At 44.7% G+C, this 24,175-nt stretch overlaps 1 protein-coding gene across 10 annotated transcripts in view; it reads right to left on the reverse strand.

Annotated features, from left to right (window-relative positions):
• The window catches only part of Epb41l4a (erythrocyte membrane protein band 4.1 like 4a), a 211,158-nt gene that overhangs the window by 117,401 nt on the left and 69,582 nt on the right, over nt 1-24,175 (reverse strand). For 6 of the 10 annotated variants that reach the window (XM_006525628.4, XM_030250327.1, XM_030250328.1 and 3 more), the window contains one exon: nt 8,103-8,207. The exons of 2 other annotated variants lie outside the window; for them this stretch is intronic. In XM_006525628.4, the coding sequence (XP_006525691.1) occupies nt 8,103-8,207 (105 nt within the window). Of the gene's footprint in view, nt 1-4,565; nt 4,605-8,102; nt 8,208-15,853; nt 16,010-24,175 lie in introns of those variants that run through there. 2 more of the 10 variants (XM_011246840.3, XM_006525629.2) reach the window with 2 other exon arrangements.

Below are 24,175 nucleotides of genomic sequence, written 5' to 3' on the forward strand. Positions count from 1 at the left end.
TGGGTTTTGTTTTGTTTTGTTTTGTTTCAAATTGAGAACAGTGAGTGCCATTAATAAAAAAAGATCTTTCAAGTATTCAGTCCCTCCTTCTCCGTAAACCTGGAAACCAACGAATGAGAGAAAGGCACGGGATATTATATTTTATTGTACCTGCAGAAGACACACCAGAGCCTATTCTGATGGCAGGCTGAGAAGGGAGAACCATACAAAGCAGGAGCTGACTCTAGGGCAATGCAAGCCTTTCACACACACTGACAACATCCTGTCAAAACCAACACAGACAATGAAGAAACTCCATCAATCAAAGCAGCTCTGCCCTCCCAGGAGCGACAATGAAGGATGCATGAAGCCCACTTGGCAGCTCCCCACAGAGATTCTCAGGGTTCCTTCACACATGGCAGCTCCTGAACTCCCATGATGCCCTAAGACTTCTCAGGAGAGAGGAGACCCTCTCCAAACAGAGAGCATTTCAGAAAAACACCATCTGTCCCGATTTGACTAAACATTGTTTATGCACTGCAGAGAAACCCAAGTTTTACTGTAAGCATCATTACATGAGTTAACAAAAGTAAAAGTCCAAAGCCATGCATCCCACCACAGACAGCTGCCCCGCCCGCCCAAGTCCCCCCATGCCACCCCTCTTCTTTTACATGTCACACTACCTGCTTCTTGCACACAAGAACTGCTCAACAGCACCTAGTAGCTGCCAGAGCATTAGAAATATCATGTGTGTGGCATGCCTTGTCATCCCATAAATTTCTAAGCTAACGGCCCAACTTCTCAGTAAAGCCATTTTTGAAAGGTAAACTGTGCTTTAAGTAAAAGAAGCGAGGTGAAGAACTCCAAGAATGACAGACAGCTCAGAGACATGGAGAGGAATTTGGGCGAGTACTCATCTCGAAGCTGTTCCCTTGGCCTGGCCCACACACAGGAGCAAGGGGAAGAGATCCTTCCTTCTAAATCTGCTCAGAAGGCTTACCCAGCAGTAGCAGGTGGTGATAACCAATCTCAGAAGGTTTATAAATGGGGGACTAGTGATGTGTGAGATGAAAAGATGTAAGTCATTCCTAGACAGTAGGGGAAAGGTTCAAGGGGAAAAAGATAGAGACATGGGTGCTAAGACATGGGTGATAGGGCTTAACCAGGGAAAACGGAGGAGAAGCAAGCAAGCAGGTGGTGAGGCAGGGAGGCAGCACATGCTGGTAAGGTAAGGGGCTGCAGACAGAGGGACATGCAGTCACGCACCTGCAACTTGGGCCTGGGTGACTTGCACACTCACACTGCAAGCTAAAGGACTCAAGAGTAACTAAGGGTTTTACATCCTGAAAGACTTGTAAACCATCACTTAGAGTTGAGCCTTTCTCTTTGGGAATCCAATAAAGATTTTTAAGCCACAGTGAGACACCATGAAAGTTCGCTTTCTGAGAGAAAACCACAACCAAGACTGGGAAAATGTAAAGATTAAAGACAAGAAGTCCAGTCAAAATGTCTATAGAAATCCAAATGGATGGACTATCATCCAGATTTTTTTATTATATATGTGTGCACATGGTATGTGTGGAGACACACAAGCCACGGAGCCCATGCAGAGGTCAGAAACCAACTGTGCGGAGTTGATTCTCTCCATTCACCTTCGTGTGGGTTCCAGGGGTTGAACTTGTGTTACCAAGCTTGTGTGGCAAGCACCTCTACCCGCTGAACCATCCCGCCAGCCTTCTGACAGCATGTAACATACAGGTGAAGAGAGATAGTTGAGAGGCTAAGAGACCGTGAGTCCTGCTTACACCAACTGTCCCAGCTTAACGTTTAATGATAGCTCTTTTTCCTCCCAGGAGCACCCTGGTTCAAATGGTAGAATTAAGAAATTATTATGGACATTTCTAATTGCCTAATTAGTTTCTAATATGTACAAGGTCCGATTTACAACATGGCCCATATAAGTACAGCACACCACAACTGACTGTCTTTCCTGGTAACTCAAAATATTCTGACAAATGTCTTTTATTGGGGAATAAAATTCCAGACCTTTCCCAAACCAATGGAAGTTATCGATGAGTTCATCCATGACAGAAGGCTGTTGTTTCACTTGCAAATGCCCAGGCTGGAAGATGCCATGGTGATAATACAGCAGAAACGCTCTGCTGGAGCCTGATTTTCAAGTGACTTAAAGAAGACCGTCCTGAGCACAGCAATAAATAGGATTCTGTTGTGTCAACCAGTGAGATCCAGAGGCCAATTTATTGTTGCTGCAAGACATAGCCCACTGTGTTATTTAAACAATTGTATACTATCAAAACCTTTGCTCACTGACTTAAAAGAAAAGAAATTAGTTATGTTATTGTGATATCAAGACTACCAGGACTTGGTGGCAGACTAGATATGCAGGAAGTAGGGAAAGATGGTGGGGAAGCCCAGTGGTATGCAAATTCTGTCTTTACCTCTAGGATGCACACATGAGGACTTGTCGTGGCTGGAGAGCTGGCAGAACAGTTAAGAGCACACACTACTCTTGCAGAGGACCTGAGTTCAGTTTGTAGTACCCATGTGGGCATATCAGAGCCACACATAGCATCCACGGGCACCCATACTCATGTGCACATACCTACATATAGATATGCACAGACACAAAATTACAAAAAAAATCTTCTAATCATATTATATTGTTTTAATTAATTATGTGATAATTATACTTGGGTTTAACAATTTAGGGCTTTTAACTTCTCAATGAAATAACTTGAATTTTCAATTTACATATATACAATATTTTAGGGATGAATATTTTAATAGATAAAAAAAAATGTAAGTATGCCCAGCATGGTAGCACATGACTGTAATCTAGACCTCAGGAGACAGAGACAGGAGGATCAGGCATTTGAGACCAGCCTCAGCTATAGTAGATTGGAGGCTAGCCTGACTTATCTCAATAAATAAACCTATAGATACAGAGAAGAAAGTTCTTTTGGAGAAATTAAAAGAGAAATACAAGAGTGCGGAAAGTGGAGAAAATAAAGTACAATACAATTATTAAATTTAAATTCAATGATTCCATTAAGAGTGATGTTACAAATTTTACAATGTCAATTTTATAGTAAGCCAAGATTTGCATGTACCAAAGTTATGATGAAATATCTTCAACTTAAAATCCTATGCAAGGTAAATATGTTTTTAAGTAGTTGAAAAAAATCATTGCTCTCAGAAACATGAAAGAGCAGAGAAGATCTCAGGGGGAAGACATTGAAGGTATATTTGTGGCACCTAAAGGCCATCTGACCAGTGGGGAAGGGCTGTCACATGAGCTCGATGCACAGTTTAGTCACCAGCTTTGCCACTTAGAGGTGTTTTCCGTGCTCACTGGCATCCTGTGAAGCTGGCACTATCACTGTATACCTGAAGACCATGAAGCAGAAGCTATGGAGACTCGCCCAGTGCCACACAGCTCTCCTGGAAGCAGAATGCAGCTTAAAGCCAGACAGCCTCAACCTCAAGTCTAATGTCTTTGCGCATGACAGTCTCTCTCAAGATACCCTGGCTAGAGACACTAATTAGGGGTAGAAATGATCACTCTTTAGACAATAATGTATCCATGGAGCAGATGGCACTACCCAGGAAGAACACATATTTATCTTCAGGAAGATGAGAGCTTTGGCATGACAGCCTCATGAGGATGCCCCTGCCATTCCCGGAAAGGGAAACAATTCTTCCTGTGGTTGTCTTTCCCAGGGTCCCTTTACCTGCTGTCCTCACTCTCCCTGGGCCACTACACTGCTTATATGCCACACACTCCCAAGTCAAAGGGACCACTGAATAGATTTTCCTGCTTCATCTTTGCCCTCTGTTCCCTTACCAGGTACCTAAAGATGCCACAGACAGGCAGCTCCAGGTGTGGCAATCTTTCCTTCTTTGCAACATTACCCAGCAGGTGAAATCTCACATATATTGCAGAATAGAGAATCTAGATGCAAAGTGTGCAGAGGGGAGCCTGCCTGGTGATGCTCCTCAGGAGAAGGTTACCTTCAACCCCAGAACATCAGGGGGAGCACTGCATGCATGAACCTCTGCAGAGCTGGGACACGGGGATCAAGGATAAACCCTGATGAATGGCAATATGAGGTGCTGGGGACAGAGGTCAGTGGTAAGTCATTACCTGTTACACATGAGGCCCACGTGTAAAAACAGAACCAAACCCAACCAACCAAGCAAACAAACAAAAGGCTAAGCTCAGTGTCTCTTGGAATAGGCAGAAGAAGAGGGAAGAAAAAGAAAAAAGTCTGAAAACAGAGAAACAAAGAAGTCTAGGCTATCATTATAATGAAATGAGATTTCGAGAAAGAATAAGCCAGAGTTGTCAATGCAAGAGAAAGGTGAGGTTCTTTGTAAGGGCAAAAAATGCCTCTAGCAGCCTCTGTACAAAAGATGTTTAACAAAGAAAGATGAACTATGAGAAGATTTAAGATCTAAGAAGACAAGGAACCCAGGAGACCTCAGCAGTTGCTTCTAAATCAGAGACGCAGGGCATAGCCCAGCCATGCTGGGCAAGAAAGAGTCAAGAAGGAGGCTGGAGCTACCTCAGAGGGGAGAGGTGATCCCATTCAGAAGAGAGGCATTGGGACTCTTCCCCCGTGACAGGCGAAGAACGACGGTGTCTGTGGGTGCAGTGATCCAGATGTTCCTTCCAGCTGTTCTGGCAAAGCTGAAGACCGGTTCACTGAAGGCAGAAGACACCTGTGTGTCACTGTTAACCATGTGCCGGATCTTTTCCCCTTCTGTGACTTCCGGAAGTTGGAGGAAAACAGGTCTAGAAGCATTGAGTCTCAGAGACAGTTCCAATTCTGTCTTCTGAGAAAAGTTCCAAGAGTCTATGACTTTTGCCTCCAAAAGAGTAATTAGGGGAACCCCAACTCTAACACTGAGAGAAACCACGTTTATAACTATGACTGCAGGGCCAGGCGTGGCTGGTCATCACGTTAACCCTTACTATTGATCCAATGTCATCACACCCATCTCTAAATTTTCACGAGGATATGTAAGAATCTAGACCCTCTTTTGACTTCCTTCTTTCCTTCTTCCCTTCCTCCTACTTTATAAAAAACAATGAGCACTACTTTCCTTCACCCCAGCTTACACAGGAGATGCCACCTACACGCCATATGCCTTCTAATCTAAGGAGCTCATTCATGAAAATCTGCTTTGGTCCCATGACACTTGTGAGAGCTGAGAGCAGAGGCGTTTTACTTTCAATACAGAGCAGGTTTCTATTATGGTTTGAACATAGGTAATTACCACCCAAGTGCTCATGTGTTGAAAGCTTGCTCCTTGGTATTGCAATATTTGGAACCTTTAATACAGTGTAGAACCTTTAATAGTGGTGAATAGTTAGATCACTGAGGGAGGAAGTGATGTAGTTCTCCTGGGACCGCAGTTGGTCTTTGGAGAAAGCTGTTATAAATGAGCAATCACCACGTCTTGTTATCTGTCCCACTTCTCTTGCCACATGCTCTCCCCTTCTCACGGACTCATCCCTGCTATTGGTATGCCATCTTCCATGAGGTCCTCACCAGACGAACAAATGCGTGCATCATGCCTTCAAACTTCTGAACTCTAAGCTAGATATACTTCTTTTCTTTATTCATTACCCAGCTTCGGGTGTTTTGTTATAGTAAAACGAAACAGAATAATTCAGGCATTAAGAGTTAGAAAAGCAACTTCAGCACTTTTAGGAAGAGACAGGGGATTCCGAGATATCTGTGACCCCAGCAGCAGCTGCCTTTTCTGCCACGTCACACTCCACCTATAACCGTCTCTGAAGCCCTCAAAGGTGGCCTGGTTCCTTCTGTCCTCTGGTTATTTTCAAATTCTTAATGTTTAAAATGAAGACGACTGTGCTACGATTCTAACACTAGTTGCCAACAGGTCTCCCCATCCCTCTCCCACAGCAGGGAACCCAAGCACTTCTGAAGCAGCAATGCTGTTCACACATCAGGGACACACAAGCAGCAGCTGTAATCATAAGGGAACCCTGCTCATACGCCATAGAGGGTACAAGATATCACTACCCAGAGAGCTTAGCAGTGTGGCAGGCTTCTGCCTGATATAAAAACCCATACTATAAAGTCTTACATTTCTCCTGAACAAGCAAGAATGAAATTCTCCTCCACAAATCCACTAGGATTGGTTTCCTGCGGCTGCAACAAATTGCCAAAGACGTGGTGGCTTAAAACAATAGGACTGTATTATCGTGTAATTCTGGAGGCTTTGGGTTCAAAAAGACTCTTACTAGAATGAAATAAAAATGCAGACAGGATGCGTTCCTCCCAGAGGCTCTCTGGGGAAGCGGCCATTTCCTTGCCCTCTCTCCAGCTTCGAGAGGCTACCTGCGCTCCCTGTCTACCGGACCTCTTCCAGCAGTGCACCACTCCAACCTGTGTTTGCATCATTCCGTCTTCTCTCTGACTTCCCAGCTTCCCTCTTTCACATACACCTGTAACTGAATCATCTTCCGACAGATAAGGTCTGTATAATTTTAGCAAGGTAGTCAATTTTTCCAGGCAAGGTTTGGCATCAATCAGGAAATTATATTTGTCTGTACTAGGAAAATATTACTAATAAAATATGAATGCAATTTGAGGTACCTTTCAAAGCCTTGCGTTTACTCTTTCTGTACATATTTACAGTTCTACAATAGTGTCCCATGGTCTATATGGGACAGAGCTCAGTGGATCTATGAATGTCTGTACCTTGTCAAAATGAACATCAAGACCTACTTGCTTTGAAGAATGCACTTCACTACCAAAACTCCCAACATTTATCTCTATTTTGTGAAATCCTTCTGTGAAATAGAATAGATTGCAAAACTAGCTTTAAAAAAAAAGAAACTTGTTTCAGTACCAGCAGCATCCTACTTCTCCGCCTCTTCTTACCCTAAGGAACTCCTAGGGCCACACTCTGTACTGAGTTCATCCCCAAATGGTCATGGGAAGCCAGCCAACCTAAAAGAAGAGGAAGAACCCTTCATCTCCCACAACTGCACAGGACAGAAATAAATGGCCAGTGCTTAATTAGGGTTTTACCGCTATGAACAGACACCATGACCAAGGCATCTCTTATAAGGATATTTAATTGGGCTGGCTTACAGGTTCAGTCCATTTTCATCAAGGTGGGAGCGTGGCGGCATACAGGCAGCCATGGTCCTGGAGAAGGAGCTGAGAATTCTGGCATCTTGACCAGAAGGCAGCCAGGAGAACACTGACTCTTCCACACTGGGTGGAGCCGCACAGGGTCATACTTCTTCCAGCAAGGCCACACCTCCCAGTGGTACCACTCCCTATGGGCCAAGCATATTCAAACCACTACAGCCAGTCCCAGCATTTCTAAGATAAGCCTCTGTACAATTTGCATAAAGTATTTATCTGAGGTTAAAATCTTTCTCAGACTAAATCAACAAGTATCTCTCATCTCCAAAGTCTGTCACCTCCAAAGTCAGCAGTGTGGCAAGCTTCATAGCAGACAGGATGGTCTCCTGAGCTAACCAGTGGACAGCTGACACTGGGAAAGGTCGAGTGTCTCTACTCCACCATACTGAAGAATGGAAACCTATACTCCTTTTGTATCAGTCCACGGCACTCTCAAAGCTGCGGTAGGAGGTGGGGACACACACACACACACACACACACACACACACTCCTTACTCAGTTCCTTTCTTAAAAGGCAATCACGTCTGTCCCTTCCAGAAATGCTTTCCTCCCAACACAGTGAGTCAGAGACCAGCACACAGGGAAAGCCCTCCCTACAAACTGGTGGCAACAACAGAAGCCGCATCAGCCGCCTGCAAAAGGAATTCTGTGCCAAGAAGTGATGAAGCCAGAAGCTCTACAAACTTCTGTGAGAAGAAAAAGTACAAAGCGATTATCAGGAGAAACTGAGAGTGACGTTCCCAACGCCATTTTCAGTTCTAAAAACTTAAACACTTAGAATCACACCCAGAAAGGTGTGTGTGTGTGTGTGTGTGTGTGTGTGTGTGTGTGTGTGAGAGAGAGAGAGAGAGAGAGAGAGAGAGAGAGAGAGATTTATAACCAGACAATTTCACGTGAACTCATTGTACTCACTGTCTGATGGCTTCTGTCACAGTACCGCAGCCCAAAATAATCTATCTCCACGAGGTTTATGTGACGGAAAACGTGGTCAAGGACAACAGAGCCTTTTGTTGACTTCTGCAAAACAATCCACAGATCGATTCTTAACAAGGTGTCAAGTCTTTCTCCACGGGACACAATCAAATTCTCATCTCTCACAAGCTGCCCTCTCAGGAGAACAACCTTGTTAGACCACGCTGCTCTCTCTGGGCTTTCCCTTGGCCACAAAGACAGATGTGCTGAAATTACAGTGTATTAAAGAAGTGGCCTTTGAAAATCACCTTAAACTTTGTAGGAACACTAAGTCAACACAAACCCCTTCTTCTACGGGATTACAAATTATCTCCAGAATGAAGTACTTCTTTATTTTTTAATTTTATATGTATAAGTGTTTTGTCTGTATGTCTGTGTTCCATGTGCATGCCTAGTGGCAACAGAAACTAGTGAGAAGGCATCAGATCTCCTGTAACTGGAATTATAGATAGTTGTGAGCCACTTGCCATGTGAGTGTTGGGAATTGAACCCAGATGCTCTGGAACATCACCCAGTGCTCTTAATCACTGAGCCATCTTTCTATCCCCCCCTCCCCCGAAATGATTCTTCAAATAAAGGTAGCACTCTATGTAAAGAACATTCAATACATTTATCAAGCATTATGGAAGCTTAAAATTCCCACCATTCTTTCAATTGGAAAGTGATTTCTGACATGGTGACAGGCACACACTGAAGAAACCCAGAGACGTGCCAGCTGCCACACGGTGTCAGGAATACATGAGAGACACTCGGAGGCACGCCAGCTGCCATGCAGTGGTAGGCCGGCTGAAGACTCCCAGAGACAGGCAGGTGTGTGTTCGAAAGACACCAGAGGCATCAATGATAAGCAAGTATGTGGTGGTGGAGAGATGGGAGAGAAAGAGAAGGAAAGAGTGTTGCTCTCTGGAGAAAGGCAGAAGTGGAGCCACGAGGGTGGTGAGGATCAGCCTCATGTGAGTAGCCTGCGCTGCCACCTGAGGTGGCCATGGAAAGGTCCCGACCCATGCTGCTGCTGAGGGCCACGTCTGTGGCCCTGCGGTATCAGGGGGTCTGTGTCGATGTCTGTGGCCCATGCTACCACAAAGGCCACGCAGATGTCCCTGGTCTGGGCTGCCTACTAGAGGCATCTCAATGTCTGAAGGTTATGTAGAATTGGCCTTGAATCTTACTGGTTATGGCACTAAGGAGAGTGGGTCCTCCACCTTCCCTGGGCACACAGTAACGCTGGTCCTGGTATTGTATATGAGCCTGCCCAAAGGTATCAGCATGAGAGATGCGGCCCCACACCTTCCCTGGGCAGAGAGGGAGAGAGTTGACACCCTGAACAGGAGAGTGGGACAGCCAACCCTTCCCCTTGCTGGTTGCTCCACTTGAGAGAGCCCCCTCCCTCACCGGGGCCTAATACAATTGGCCCTGGAGGTGTAGGCATGGAAGAGCCAGGGTATGGGCATGGGAGAGATATCCCCTCCTCTTGCCTGCAGTAGGCAGGAGAGCTGGCCCAGCCCCCTCGTGTGGGCAGTTTGGGAGATCTGGTCCTGGTGTCATGGGTCCTCTCACCAGCTGCAGCAGTCAGGAGAGTGGCCCCCCTGCACCTCACCTGGGCAGTAGAGCTGACCCTAGTGGCTTGGGTGTGGGAGAACTGGCCTGAGGGTGTGAGAGTGGGAGAGCTGTCTCTGTGCCTAGGCAGGGCAATGCTGGAGAGTTGGCCTGGTGGCATGGAAGCTAACCCAGATGGTATGAGCACAGGAGAGCCAGTCTGCCTCTTGCCAGGTGCTAAAAACAGGAGAGCTGTCCATGCCCCTCACCTGGGCAAAGCAAGAGAGCTGGCCCTGCCCCTCACTTGGGCAAAGCAGGAGAGCTGGCCCCCAGTGGCCTGTGCACAGGAAAGCTGATGGGCTGAACAACATAGCCACCACCCAGGCCCAGTTCCAGTGCTTTAAGTTAGTCCACCCTAACATCTACCCCATCTGTGAATTGCTACAGTGCATGAAAGGATCCTACAAATCCAGAGTTGCAGGATTTCTTTGACTTGGGACAACAGGATATTCGAGAGGATTCCAGCGTGAGGACCCAGTATTGATAGTGTAGCAGAAGCCAGAGGCCTCTAACCCTATCAGTGACTTATTGCAATGAACATTTTCAAGTAAAGATGTGTGGACAAAAGGGTGTACTGTGTGACACACTGCGACACACCTCAGCTTTTTTGTTTTCTCTGGTGGGGAGGTTGCAAGGGCAAAGGGCAGATTTGGAGGGACAGAGAGATGAGTGGGGCTGGGGTATATGATGTGAAATATCACAAAGAATCAATACAAAGTTTAAAAAAAAAAAAAGAAAACACACACACACCATTACTCTCACAAGTATCTAGAACAGGAAATCCATAAAATTAGATAACCAAAGTTTTTCTTTTTTTTTAACCCTCAAATCATAAATCCATAGATTAAAGATGCTAAACAACCCACATCAGGATATTTGATTTGTTCTCTTACACATAAGCACAGACAGAAAAAAAATATTTCTCTGGCTTGCTTATTTCAAATATGTGAGTACCCTGTCGCTGTCTTCAGACACACCAGAAGAGGGCATCAGATCCCATTATTGATGGTTGTGAGCCAACAGTGGTTGCTGGGAATTGGACTCAGAACCTCTGGAAGAGCAGTCAGTGCTCTTAACTGCTGAGCCATCTCTCCAGCCCTCTGGCTTGCATTTTAAGCACTGACACCTATATAAATATGCTATTCTGTCTTCTTTCATGCATAGAATAAATAAGGCTCTGGATTCAGACTTCTTATTATGTTATATATTATATAATTATTTATAAATACAAATGACATGTAATCAGCAGGCAGGAATCCACGCTGGTCTTGACAACAGTCTATCTGGATACTGCCAGCACAGAATCAGAGCTTCTCTTTCTGCCGCCCTATCATGGGCAGGTATGGTTAGGCAGTGAAAAAAAAATCCCCGGTTCACTCAGTATATCCTAGGGCTTCTGCTCAATTGCAGCTTCTCTCAGACAGTGAGCACTGGGTGCTTAGTTGTATCGGGCAAACTATATATACCACAGGGCTTTTAGAAAATAAGATTATGGTATGAATAAAATTACACACTTGGAAAAGATAGTCTGTAGTGCTTGCATTACAGATGCTAATTATGTTCCCGGACAACCTGCTTGCAGCGGTGTCTAAGTGTGGCTTCTGGGGACCTGCTCCCAGTTGGTTCTGATTGGTAAATAAAGATGCCAACAGCCAGGAGCTGGGGAGGACAGGCAGAGGTGGGATTTTAGGATTTCCCGAACTTGGGACAGAGAGGAGAGGAAGGAGGAGATGTGCCATGCCAGCAGAGTGTGGAGGAGAGGAGAGGAGAGGAGAGGAGGGGAGGGGAGGGGAGGGGAGGGGAGGGGAGGGGGAGAGGGACAGGGACAGGGAGAGGGACAGGGAGAGGGACAGGGACAGGGAGAGGGACAGGGACAGGGAGAGGGACAGGGAGAGGGAGAGGGAGAGGGAAAGGAGGGGAGGGGAGGGGAGAGGGGAGGGGGAGGGGGAGGGAGAGGAGAGAGACTCCTGCGGAGAGTGCAGGACAGAGAGGCATGGCTGCCATGTGAAGGATCGGGGTAGGGGGTAGGGAGGTGGGGGAGAGCAAGGGGGTATGGGGAGGAGCGCAGCCCAGATGCTGCCCAACTGGGTGGGTCCATGGCAGCCAAGATAGAATTAGTAAGAAGTAACTCAGAATTAGCAGCGGGAGGTAGAGTCTAGCAGCAGTGGAGGTTAAGCAGTGGCCCAGCTAGTGTGTGTGTGTGTGTGTGTGTGTGTGTGTGTGTGTGTGTGTGTGTGTGTGTGTTTGTGTGTCTTTCATTTGGGAACATAAACCAGTGAGGCAGGTAGCAACCCCGAGTCGGGATTTAATTAATAATTAGTTCTACAATAGTCCTTCTAACAAACCCCCAAATCTCTAAATCACACAGGTTCTTCTAAATTGCTCCCCTTCCCCTTCAAGTAGACCAAACTGTTTACTTAAAGCCAAAAGCTCTTCCATGATGGGCTCTTGGTGCTCAAGTCCCTGTGTGTTTCCCTGCAATGGACATCTGGAAATGAAATCACTCAATGGAAGAATATCATACTTAAAACTAGAGTTGGTACTGCCAAGAAGACCATTATAATCCATTCGGTGAGAATGCAAGCGGTGGTACATGGCAAAGGGGAACTGTTTTTATTTATATTTCCTTGACTCTATTAAAAATAAGCCCTCTTTCATGTATTTACCAGACAACTGCATTTCCTAGCATGGGGGCCAAGTATTCTTTAACTCAGTGTATGAGGCAACCCTTTGGTACTTTAAATGCATACACAATTGTATTTAGTGTACAAACTCTTCACTCCATCTGGAAATTATTTTTTGTGCTTGGAATAAGGCCTAACTTTGTTTCCAAATGGACAAAAACTGTACTATTGTTTACTCAAAAGTCACGATTCCTTTTAGGATTTGAAGTACCTTCATCATCTCCTAAAGTCTCTCCCACAGATATTCAAGGAACAATAGTTCCAATATTTTAGTGAATTTAGTATATTTTGCTTGATATCCAAAATATTTTTCAAAGTTGTATTTAATAGTTCTTAGATATTATTCTTTATGAGAAGTTTAGAATCATCTTGCAAACTTAATTAAAAACTTAATTCCGGGGCTGGGCACAGTGGCATACAACTTTATGCCCAGCACTTAGTAGGTAGAGACAGAAAGATCTTTATGAGTTCAAGGTCAGTCTGGTCTACAAAGCAAGTTCCAGGCCAGCTCGGGCTATGTGAAGAGACATTGTCTCAAAACACCAAAGAAATCAATAATGTTAGGAATTTCTAATTAATTTGACAAACTAGAGGACTAGCGGGGTGGAGGTGACATGGTGTTTACTAGGAAACATCAAGGCAGTTTTCTTTTACATGCATTGTGCCGGCTAGTTTTTATATCAACTTGATACAAGCTAGAGTCATCTAAGAAGAGGAAACCTCGGTTGAAAAAATCTCTATTAAATCTGGCTGCAGGAGAGCCTATAGAACATTTGCTGTAACAGTGATTGATGGGGGAGGGCCCAGTCCACGGTGGGTGGTGCCATCCCTGGGACAGTTGCCCTGGATTCTATAAAAGAGCAGACTGAGAAAGCCATGTCAGACAATCACAGAAAGCAGCGCCCCTCCATGGCCGCTGCCTAAGTTCCTGCCTTCAGGTTCCTGCCCTGTTTGAGTTCCTGTCCTGACTTCCTTCAAAGATGGGGGGTTGAAGCATAAGTCAAATAAACCTATTCCTCTCCAATTTGTTTTTGTTCGTGGTGTTTTATCATAGCAACAGTAACCCTAACTAGAAGATGCTTCAAAACAGTACACACACACACACACACACACTCTATTCAATTTTACCTAGGTTTTGTGGCAGGCAAAATTTATAGAATCCTCTCCTCAAGCAAATGTGTCCTGCCATTACCTCTGAAACCTCTAAACATGATGTCACCCCCACCAGTGTATTAGGTGGTACAGTGACCATGAGACAAAGAAATGACCATGGTAAGTCAGTGATTGACATGCAAAGCATTTTCTCTAGCAGGAAGGGAAGGCACAGGATTGAAGGCGCCAAGTGCCCTCTCACATGAAAGACAGAGGAGAGTGCCTGAGAAGCTGTGTGCTGGCTGGATTTAAATGACCACGGAGATGCCTGGGCACGTCTGCCAGTGCATGGTCAGAAAGGTTAAACGGAGGAAGGAAGATGCACACACTCCTGACTTGGGCTTCCGACTGGGTAAAGGAGAGAAAGTGAGCTGAGCGCCAGCCTGCCTGTCTCTCTGTTTCCTGTTGTCATCTGGTTTCTATTTCTGTGGCCAAACACTGACCAAAATCATCTTAGGAAAGGGTTCCACACACAGGCTTGCATATCCTGACCATTCTCCATCGCTAAGGGAAGCCAAGGCAAGGCATGAGCCTGGAGACAGGAGCTGAAGCAGAGTACACAGAGAAGTACTGTTTACTGATGCTCAGTGCTCTCTTATGTACTGCAGGACCACCTGCCCAGGGATGGCACCACTCACAGTTAGCTGGGCCTTTCCCCATCAATCATCAACCAAGAAAGTGCCCTCAGACCGGCACACAGGCCACTCTGATAGAGACAGCTCCTCAACTGAGGTATCCTCTTCCCAGAGGACTCCAGCTTATGTCAGGCTGACAGAAAACTGACAAGCACACTGACCACAGATGTGATGTAACTAGCTGTCTGTCTCATGAACGCCTTTCCTGGTGGGATCCAGAAGAGCTAGAATCCAGCTGACAGCCAATAAGGAAAGAACCGCCCCACACCCACAAAACCGGGCTTCTGACAACAGCTGAAATCAAATGGGGAGCAGATTTCCATCCAGAGTCTTCAGACAAGAGACCAGCAGACAAAAAACTCTGGCTAGAAGAGTGGTTCTCAACCTTCCTAAAACTGCCACCCTTTCATACAGTTCCTCTATTGCTGCTACCCTTCCTGACTGGCTAGTTTGGCTCATATGTTGACACTGGTTTTATTCCCAGCCATCTTGTCAATGCTTACTAAATAATTATGTTGTCTACACTGTCTTTTGACCCTATTTTCCACATTCTGGTTCTTGGACAGGAGAGGTGGATGCATGCCTCTAGTTCCAGGCAGAGGCAGGCCAGTCTCTGAACTCAAGTACAGTTTAGTCTGCATAAGAGAGTTTCAGGCCAGCCACGGCTTCATAGTGAGTGAAACCCTCTCTTAAATGTAAGAGTTCTGGTTCTTCTTTTACAAACCTCCATAGATCCCTCACTTCTCCTCTGGTGCTGACAAGGACTGCGGTCACTGGCTGCTTTGAGAACACAGCATCCTTCTCGTCCTGGTTCACTGGACCCACTCCTGAACACTCACTAACTATGATAGAAATACACCCTCTTGCAAACAGAAGGTCCCTCTTGGCCTGCTTTCTTCAGCTTTTGGGTTTGCTTTGTTTTGATTTGATTTTTAATCAAGAAGTGATAAACTCACCCATTTTTCCCTTAGAAATCTAAGATAACTGTGTAATTTTTGTCCTTTCATCTATGAGCTACATGTTCATAATAAAGACTTTCCCATTTTAGTTTTCTGTCCTGCATATATAATATGAACACCCACCCTCCCTATCTGGAGAGACTTTCTCACTGTGTGTGGCTGTGGAGGCTGGAACCACACGTGTGCACGAGCATACACACACACTAAGTCAGGTTGCCATTACTCCTGCGTTCTCAGGAATGGCCAAGCGGTACCTGCCCTTCCCTTGTCCTATGCAAGCAATGATGCTTAGCCCAAGAGACATGACAGTGTTCCAAGTAACCCCCAGGTGAGGATATAAAAAGACTCATCATAAACACAACTTATTATAGAAATGATAAGCATTAGGTGTTAAGCAAAACAGTGTCCAGTGTTCCAGGGGGCTTTTAAGCTCACTACGGCTTATATCACTGTGAAAAAGGATTGATTGGAAAAATACTATGTATCTCATAGGCCTCACAGCATCAACCTGATAGGAGATGCAGGCTTTGCCTGGCCTCAGACAGACGCCCACAGCAACTAAGCCTGGATTCCTCCATCTATCACCGCCTCCTGCCTGTGACTCGGGCAGTGATGTTCACCTACGAGTAAATAAATCCTGGCCAAGTGAAACCATATTCTCTCACCTTCTCAAGAATATGGAATATGTCCAAACATCTTTTCTGATATTGCAGAATGTTTATGGTGAGCAGGAGTGGAAAGCTAATGTCCCATCCTTTCTTCTTCTCTCCTTCGGGTCTTTTCTTATGTTCAGGCACAGAATACAAGATGTGTAAGCAAACCAGGTACAGCTACACAGCTCCTAATATTCTGTCCCCAAAGAAACCAACAAGAAGCAATGTATTAAAAAAAAGAAAGAGGAAAGAAGTATGCAGGAAATACTGAAGACTTATGTATGTATGTATGTATGTATGTATGTATGTATGTCACGTTTTTTTTCCCTATGAAAACTACTTCAGTATTCCACACCCTCTAGAAATGTTAGGCCATCCTTCATACATATAATTTACTTACAGAGCATAAAATGACCTAACACGCTTAGTCACGAAGGGCGTATGCAAAAACAAGCTTAGAAAATCGCCTCAGAGCTTGAGGTGGCAGCTCGTGCCTGCAATCACAGCCCAAAGGAGGCTTAAGCAGGCAGACTGCCATGAGTTCGAGGGCAGCCTGGGGTACAAAATGAGATCCTCCCCCAAGAAAAGCAAAGAGAGTTGGGGGGGGGCACCTCAATATGGAAATTATTAAAATTTCTTGCATAAGAGGAAGACACCATCTTTTAAAACTATCATTGCCAAACTACCAGAAATATGGAGTGTCAGCTCTCTGTGGCAGTTTTGCATTTATAGAGACTCTGGTTCTGAAAACGTTTAGGGCTGTTTTCCTTCAACATAATTTGTTATCCTCTACAGAGAAGTCATGAGAGCGTACAACGTTAGGCAACAAACCCCGTTCTGATCTGAGAAAGACTGCGACCCCCTCTGTAGTATTCTACGCAGAAGGGGCGGGTCTACGCGTGCCCCGAGGGCACAGCCAAATCAGCAACAGAATCACATGTTCCATCCTCCTTCCTAATGTGATCTTAAGAAACCAACTTCCAATAAGGAAATGAAAGCACAGGGCTGGGGGGATACAGCTCAGGGACAGCAACCCTGCTTAGGACCCTCTTCTTCCTGTCTGTTCCCTTCAGTCTCACATAGCCCAGGCTAGCCTTGAACTTGATATGTTAACTGAAAATGACTTAAAAACTCTGATCCTCAGAGTGTGAGAGTAGGATGGGGTGGCACGGGGGAACTGTGATCCAGATGTAAAGTTAATTAAAAAAAATCTTCTAATCCCGCACACTCCCTCCATCCTACTCACTTCCGGAATTATAGGCCCGAGGCTACCACATTCAGGATTTTTTCTGTGGAGCTGTGGCTTGGACCTGAGCTTATATCCCAGCCCCACATTATTACTCTCTGGAAGATAGGGAATGGCAAACTAAAAGGCACCAGAGAAGAGGAACGGCTTGGTACACAAACCTCTGGGGACGGAAGCCACTGTCTGGTATCAAAACCCTAGAGACACTAAAGATAAGCAGTGACTAAGAAGGAAATCGTCTTACAGTGGCCTCGGAAGGAAGAGAAGGAGAGACCTGGTTTTCATATATTACCCAGGCATGGCGGCCCAGGCAAGGTATTACTTTGCTCCCTCACTGGGGTTGCCCTGTTATGCATTTGGCGTCTGCTGTGATGGGTGTTAAGTAAAGAAATGTGCATGGACAACATGGGAACACGGCAACTGTCGCTTTATTCTCCTTTAAAGTTACTTCAAGACTTCTTAATCTGAATTCTTCTTGAGCCCTTCCAGCAGTCAGAAAAAAATCATCATTAGCCACCACTGTGGACGCTGAGTTCCGGCAAGCCTCCAGGCAAACCCTTCAATGCTAAATCAGACTGTTACTGTCATTTGAAATTTAAGAAAAGCGTGATTCTACACTTCTTTCGGCCCTTAGCAGAGGACATGTGGGTGCAGTCAGGGTCACTGCCATTTCTAAAAGAAATCCAGAAGCCAGGGAAGATATAATTACAACCACAGCACTTAGCAACATACCTAAGAAGCTTCTAAATAGATAAACAAAATTCTGTCTCTAATAGTCGAATTCCACTAGAGAGACCCTAGCAACAGTATTGAATAAGAATTCAAATATCAGGAAAGGAACTTTTCTCGATTAGAAGTGTATCCCTGTGTGGTCTGGCCTGATCGATGGCCATGGTCCCTTTACCCTGAAGATGCTTCTGTCCTTTACACTTTAAGATCTCAGCTTTGTTATAACTATGCACTGGACCTACAAAGTCTCCTGGTTTTGCCTGCCTCTTAATCTATTTGACCTTTATTAAGGTCACCTGTTACTTTTTTATCCTACTAATATGTAAACATTCTACACTTGACCTTATCCAAGAAGCTGAGAAGCAATAAAGTCCAGATGATTTGAAAGGAGATGCTAGCTCATATACTCCCTTCCTCTGTGAATAATCTAATAATTCATACCTGTACGATACCTTAAAAGTTCACTACGAGCTAATGAACAATTGAAGAACAGGAATAAATAAAAGAAATCAGACTCCTTTTCTCATATCCATTTTTCCTAAGTCAATCAGACATAGGATCATAAAGAAGAAATAGGGCATCACTCTGCTACAGCGGATGAACAAAATCGATCCAATTCCATTTTAATTAATAATTTCCCCCTTTGTTTGGGTCATATATAATTCCAAGAGACTCAATATATTTCTAAAAGTACAGTAAGAAATCAGTATCTTATGTTTGAAGTTCATGATACTAAAAAGTAGAGGATCCTGAAATTAAATTATATGTACTATGTAGAAATGTACAGTTTTTCCATGCAATAAAGTACATCTGACAAGAATTCGGTGTTCCAACATTAAGGAAACAGAAAAAAACCAGGCAGAAGACAGCTAAGCAAACAAGGGAATCGCCCTCATCCCCCCAGTCACTCGGCGAGGACTGAAATCTTACAGCAGGCTCATTTGCCTTTAAAATGAGTGCTGCCCGTGGCATTTCTGAATTGTGAACTGTGTGCCTCATAACTCGACCAAGAGAGGTAGGCCGTTTTCATACCAACCGCTTTCTGGAGACAACAGTTCCTACCGACTCAGCTGTAGTCTCAGGGAACAACTCCCAAGGAGGACAGGCTGATGGGGAAACACCACCAGCGCGCGAGCCTTTTAACCAGAACAAAGGATCCCTCCAAGGAGTAATAACAGCTTTGCAGATTAGTGCAGCGCTACAAACCAGAAAGGCAGGTTCTGGCCAGCCACACAGAATGATAACTATTACGATCAACAAGACAGCGTGTTCCTTTGCAAAGGGAAATGAGCCTAGCAAAGAAGTCTTCACTGCTATGCCTGTAAAACCTACTCTGTCTTTATTTAGTATTTTGAGCAAAATGGTTTCCAGTTCTCTTGGAAAACATAAGTCATAGTAAGTATCTTAGCATAGGCCCAGGAGGGTACAGGATGTAGGGACCTGGAGGAAGGACCTCTCGGGCACTACTCGGGTCTCCTCTCAGGGTCTCGATGGCTTTTAACTAAGTGCCATCTTCGCATCCATGAACTAAAAAAAAAAAAAAAACCCTTTATCATGGAAAAATGTGGTTTTCTTTCAAGCTGTTTTTCCCCCAATATACCATTTGTGTATGCTGACAAAGTTGAGATAAGCTTTTCTCAGTCTTCAGGGTTTTAGCTATTTGTTGGTATGAACCAACCCCAAAACTTAGCAGCACACAACAGCAATCATTTGCTTGAGGTTTAAATTTGGCCAGAGCTCAGGACAGCTGGTGTTTGTTCACTGTGTTGAAGAACCTGGTGTGACCTCACTCACAAGTCACCTGAAGTGGGTGGAATGGGAAGGCTGGCTCATCCTCTCTCTGCACCTTCTAAGTCTCTCCAGCAAGAGATCCCATTCTAAGGTCAGCCAGGGCTCAGAAAACGCACACCAAAACTGCCCAGCATCAGTCTGGCTGTGTCCCGTTGATTAAAACAAGCCCTAAGTTCCGCCCAGAAGGGAAAAGAACAAGAGTAGACTCCTCTTGACAGAAGGATGGCAGGCATACACTGAGTGACTGGAGGAAGCAGAGGCTGCCATCTTTGTAGACAATGGACTTGATTTGTTTTCCCCCCAGGCTGGCTCTGTCCTTTATAATGTTTCCCCCACCTTACTCATCCTTTCTCTCATACTTCAAATTACAGGAAGACAAAAGACAGAACAAACAAGAGTAAATTATTCCGGCTGTCTGTATTTAAGAAAGGATGCTAGCCGTTTTCACATACTTCACTTGGCCAAAGCCATTCAAAATGAACATCTTAGTCCTACTTTACGAGAATTGGAAGGGGTGGAAGCAAGATGGACAGCTCTTGGTTCCTGCAGCTTAGACATGGCAGAGGACTTCTCCCCAAATAGCCCTAACCCATTCTGTGACACCAGCTATTCTAAAGGCATGGAGGGCTCGGGAACCTTCCACGGTCTGTGAAATCAGAGCAGGACTCCTGTGTGGGTCACGCCGGTAACGCCAGCACCAGGAAGACAGAGGCGGGGGGAGTCGGCTGGGCTGCAGAGTGAGACCCTGTCTCAACAGATAAGCAAGCAGAACAGCCTTACAACGTTGTGAGTTGTCCCTCATCACTTCACACTGCTTCTTTTAGAAGCACTGACATGGTTTCTGATGTCACCGCAGATAACGCTGAACAGTAAGAGAAAACAGCTATCTACCACTAAGCCAGATAGTACAGAGATCAGTTAATGTTCAAAATGAACATGGTTTCACTTTGCAAAAGGACCGGCTTTATGAAAACAATCTTGTTGACATGAAAGTCTTCTAACTGTACGTGGTCTTGTTACTGTGTTGATCTGAAACAAGGTCTCATGCAGCCCAGGCTGGCCATGACCCTGCTATGTAGTAGACAGAGGATGACCTTGAACTCCTGAATCTTCTGGTTCGACCTCCCGGTGCTGGGTTGATAGCCTTGTATCACCATGCCCGGCTGCAAGGATTATTTAATGAGCCAGGGTTGTTATAATTGAGCCTTGAGCTAGCATATGAGATGGCTACTATTGTGACATTTTCATACATAAGAATCACTGCGTTTTGTTTGTCCATGCTCCCCAGAACCCTCCCCATCCTCCTCCTCCTTAGTAGTCCTCTTCCTCCTCAAAATAGTTCTCCAATCTTCCCATTTGTCTTCACGACACACACATATATACATTTTATATATGCACTTTATATTATACACACACATACACACACACACCGCATCACTCCATCTCCAACTAGTTTACCCTCTCAGTTTTAGGTTATAACAATAATGAGTATACATGTGATAACCTAAGCAAAAGCAAAAGTCCCTTTAGGACTCAATAATTTAAAATAGCGTAGAAACTCAAAATTAAGCAGCTTAGAAATCTCCTCATTATACTAAATACAATATTATACTCACTCGTGGTGGTGGTGGTGGTGATGGGGTGTTTGTGTGCGTGCGTGTGTGTGTGTGTGTGTGTGTGTGTGTGTGTGTGTTTAAATAGGCAACGTTATTGATTCTTTTATTTCTGGAAACCCTTATACCCCAGCCCTTCCTCATTTTACACATGGGAAAAGTAGGGCTCAAGGGCGAGGTGCCCATCGGCCACCTACAGAACATAATCCACGCAGTGCGATTACCACTAACACAAGCATGTTCCTCTCCCAGTGCCTGACGGATCATGTCACAGCAAGAGCCTATCAAGTTCACGTCCATGGTGAGATGAACCCCAGAAAACAGAGGAACCGAACACAAGGCTGCTCAGAGGCTGACAGACAGCAGCACGCTGACAGAAGAAACTGTAACGACCACAAGGAAGCTATTCCAAGACCCATCCAAGGCACTTTCTGTTTCATCACATTTGCACTATGTAAGTACCAATGCCTGAAACACAGGTGAATTCTCATCCTCGTTGGCCATCCTAAAATGTGTCAAATTCATGAAATCTGGAATCTCAAAAAAATAATAATAATAAATCTTTGTGAATTTGTTTAGAGTCCGAGGTTAAATTTCAAAATACGAAAGGTTATTGCAGCTGGTAGTGGTGGCGCATGCCTTTAATCCCAGATTAAAATAAAGGGAAGCGAAAGCAGTCGGATCTCTGTGAGTTCAAGGCCAGCCTGGTCTATAGATCGAGTTGCAGAACAACCAGGGCTAATCAGAGAAACCCTGTCTCGAAAGACCAAAAGTAAACAAATAAATGATGTTGGAAGGGAAGGTGTTAAAATCCCCAAGAAATCTATAGTTTAGTCACTAAAACTGCATGCTCGTGTCCCTGTTAGGACTCAGTATGAGTCCAGAAGAGCAACATTAAAGGATGGTACTTCTGTTAACTCTTCTATAAATCGGACTTTAGAGTATCCAACAAGGCTTTTAAATTACAAAAGTTTCTGAATATTGAGAGATACAAATGTTTCAGAAACTCTGTGTGATCCATTGTACTCTTTTCACAGGTCCAAGATCAAAAAAAGAAAAAAAAAAAAAGAACATTGTCACAACACAGCCTTTTTAAGTGTTTATGAGACAGAGCCTCTCTGTGACCTACAACCTGTGAGGCTGGAGATGACAAGTGTGAGCCACAACATACTCAGTCTTTATGTTATTTCTTTTTAAGGAAATAGAGTCTATTTACCTCTCGGAATCTTTGAAACCTCATTGACAAGCTTGCTTTAACTTTCTAAAACATCCCGATGACTATTTCCCACCAGCCTCACGAAGCAAGAAAGCGTGCGATAAGCCTCCATTTGAGAGATACAGCCTCTTAAAACCCTTATTTTAGGCCAGGCATGGTGGCTCACTCCTGTAATCCCAGCACCTAGAAACCTGATGCCAGTGGACTGCCATAAAGTCAAGGCTATATTGACAGCAAATTCTGGACCACCCTAGGCTACAGCATAAGATCTTGTCATAAAACAAAACAAACCAGCAAAATTACATGAGGTTATTTAAATTAACTTTAGTTTGAATTTAAAAAGGACATTTTATAATCTTTAATGCACTATTTTTAATACCAGCAATAAGCTCATACCAACAGTTAACATTCTATTAATTTATTTGATTTTTCCCTCATATAATATATCCTGATTATGATGAGTCCATCGATCCCCCCTCCTGACCTCCACTTGCAGTTCCTCCCCACCCCCACCCCCATCTGTATCAATTCCGTTTCTGTTTCTTACTAGAAAAAGAAAACAGGTTCCTAAGAGATAGTAATAAGGCAAAATTTAACAAGATAAAACCAAGACTATCACATCTAAACTGGATTAAACCAACCAAGCCAAGGAAAAGAGCCCAAGAGAAGGCATGAGAATCACATTCTATTTTTATAAAGAGAGTTTATGAAAAAGTTTCTACAAATCCGTCCATCTTCTAATCATAACTGTTTTCCCCCGTGCTGCCGTAAAGAATGCTGTGGACTTTTCGATCCCTGCCATCATGAGGAGGACTCTGTCCCCCTTTCCCCTGGGCTAGCCTGTGGCTACAATCACACATGCGCTCTCCACAAATGGTACCACATCTGCTCTAGTTGCAGAGCCCTAAGCTGCCATCAAGAGAAGTCCCACCTTGCTACTAGGTTAGGAAAATGCAGAAGTGAGGCTCCTTCATGGGCCCTGAGCATGTAGATGAAGATCTGCGGCTCCCAGGCTGAAGGTGCCATCAAGAATGGCATCAAGAATGGCAGTCAGCGTTAGGCCTTCCCACCTTAGCAATCACAAAAGGTATCGACTACTGTTCCCCTACAGTTCACCCACCACATCAGGAGTTTGTTATACAACTATACGCTGCAGAACACTAGACTACTACTCAGCCCTGAGTGTTGTCTGCCTGACAAATATCCACAGAGGAGAGCCGAATCTCACACAAAACACTATCAAGTCTTTGACTTCCCATTAACACTCAACAAGGAAAAACCACGTTAGAGAAGAAAGCATAAAAATGTAACAAGCAGGAAGCATCAGACACACACAACCCTAAGCACACCACAGTGTGACACACCTAGCTCTCTTCCAGAGAGTATGGTCACAAAGGGACCAAGTCATTGATTGAAGAGGCCTCTCAGAAACATATGGATATGTAACAAAGCATCCAGGCGGTCTATTCTGGTTCAAAAGGCAAGACTGACACAATTGGGATCTGTAGACTGCTCGTTGCCTGACCCTACCTGCCCTTGGGGGTCGGAGGTAAGGTGGCTTGGAATCACCCACACAGACTCCAGGAGCAACTGACAGCAAGCTCCTCTGAGCACTGCTGCAAGCTCCTTTAATACCCTCCACTGGTCTCAAGAAAGCATCTCTTCTAAACAGCAATTCCTGATTGGCTGGCATTGTCTGTGCCAGCAATCCTTGGTTTCTCAGACAATCCTCAGTTAGG

This window comes from Mus musculus, chromosome 18 (genome assembly GCF_000001635.26).
Source record: "Mus musculus strain C57BL/6J chromosome 18, GRCm38.p6 C57BL/6J".
NCBI lineage: Eukaryota > Metazoa > Chordata > Mammalia > Rodentia > Muridae > Mus > Mus musculus.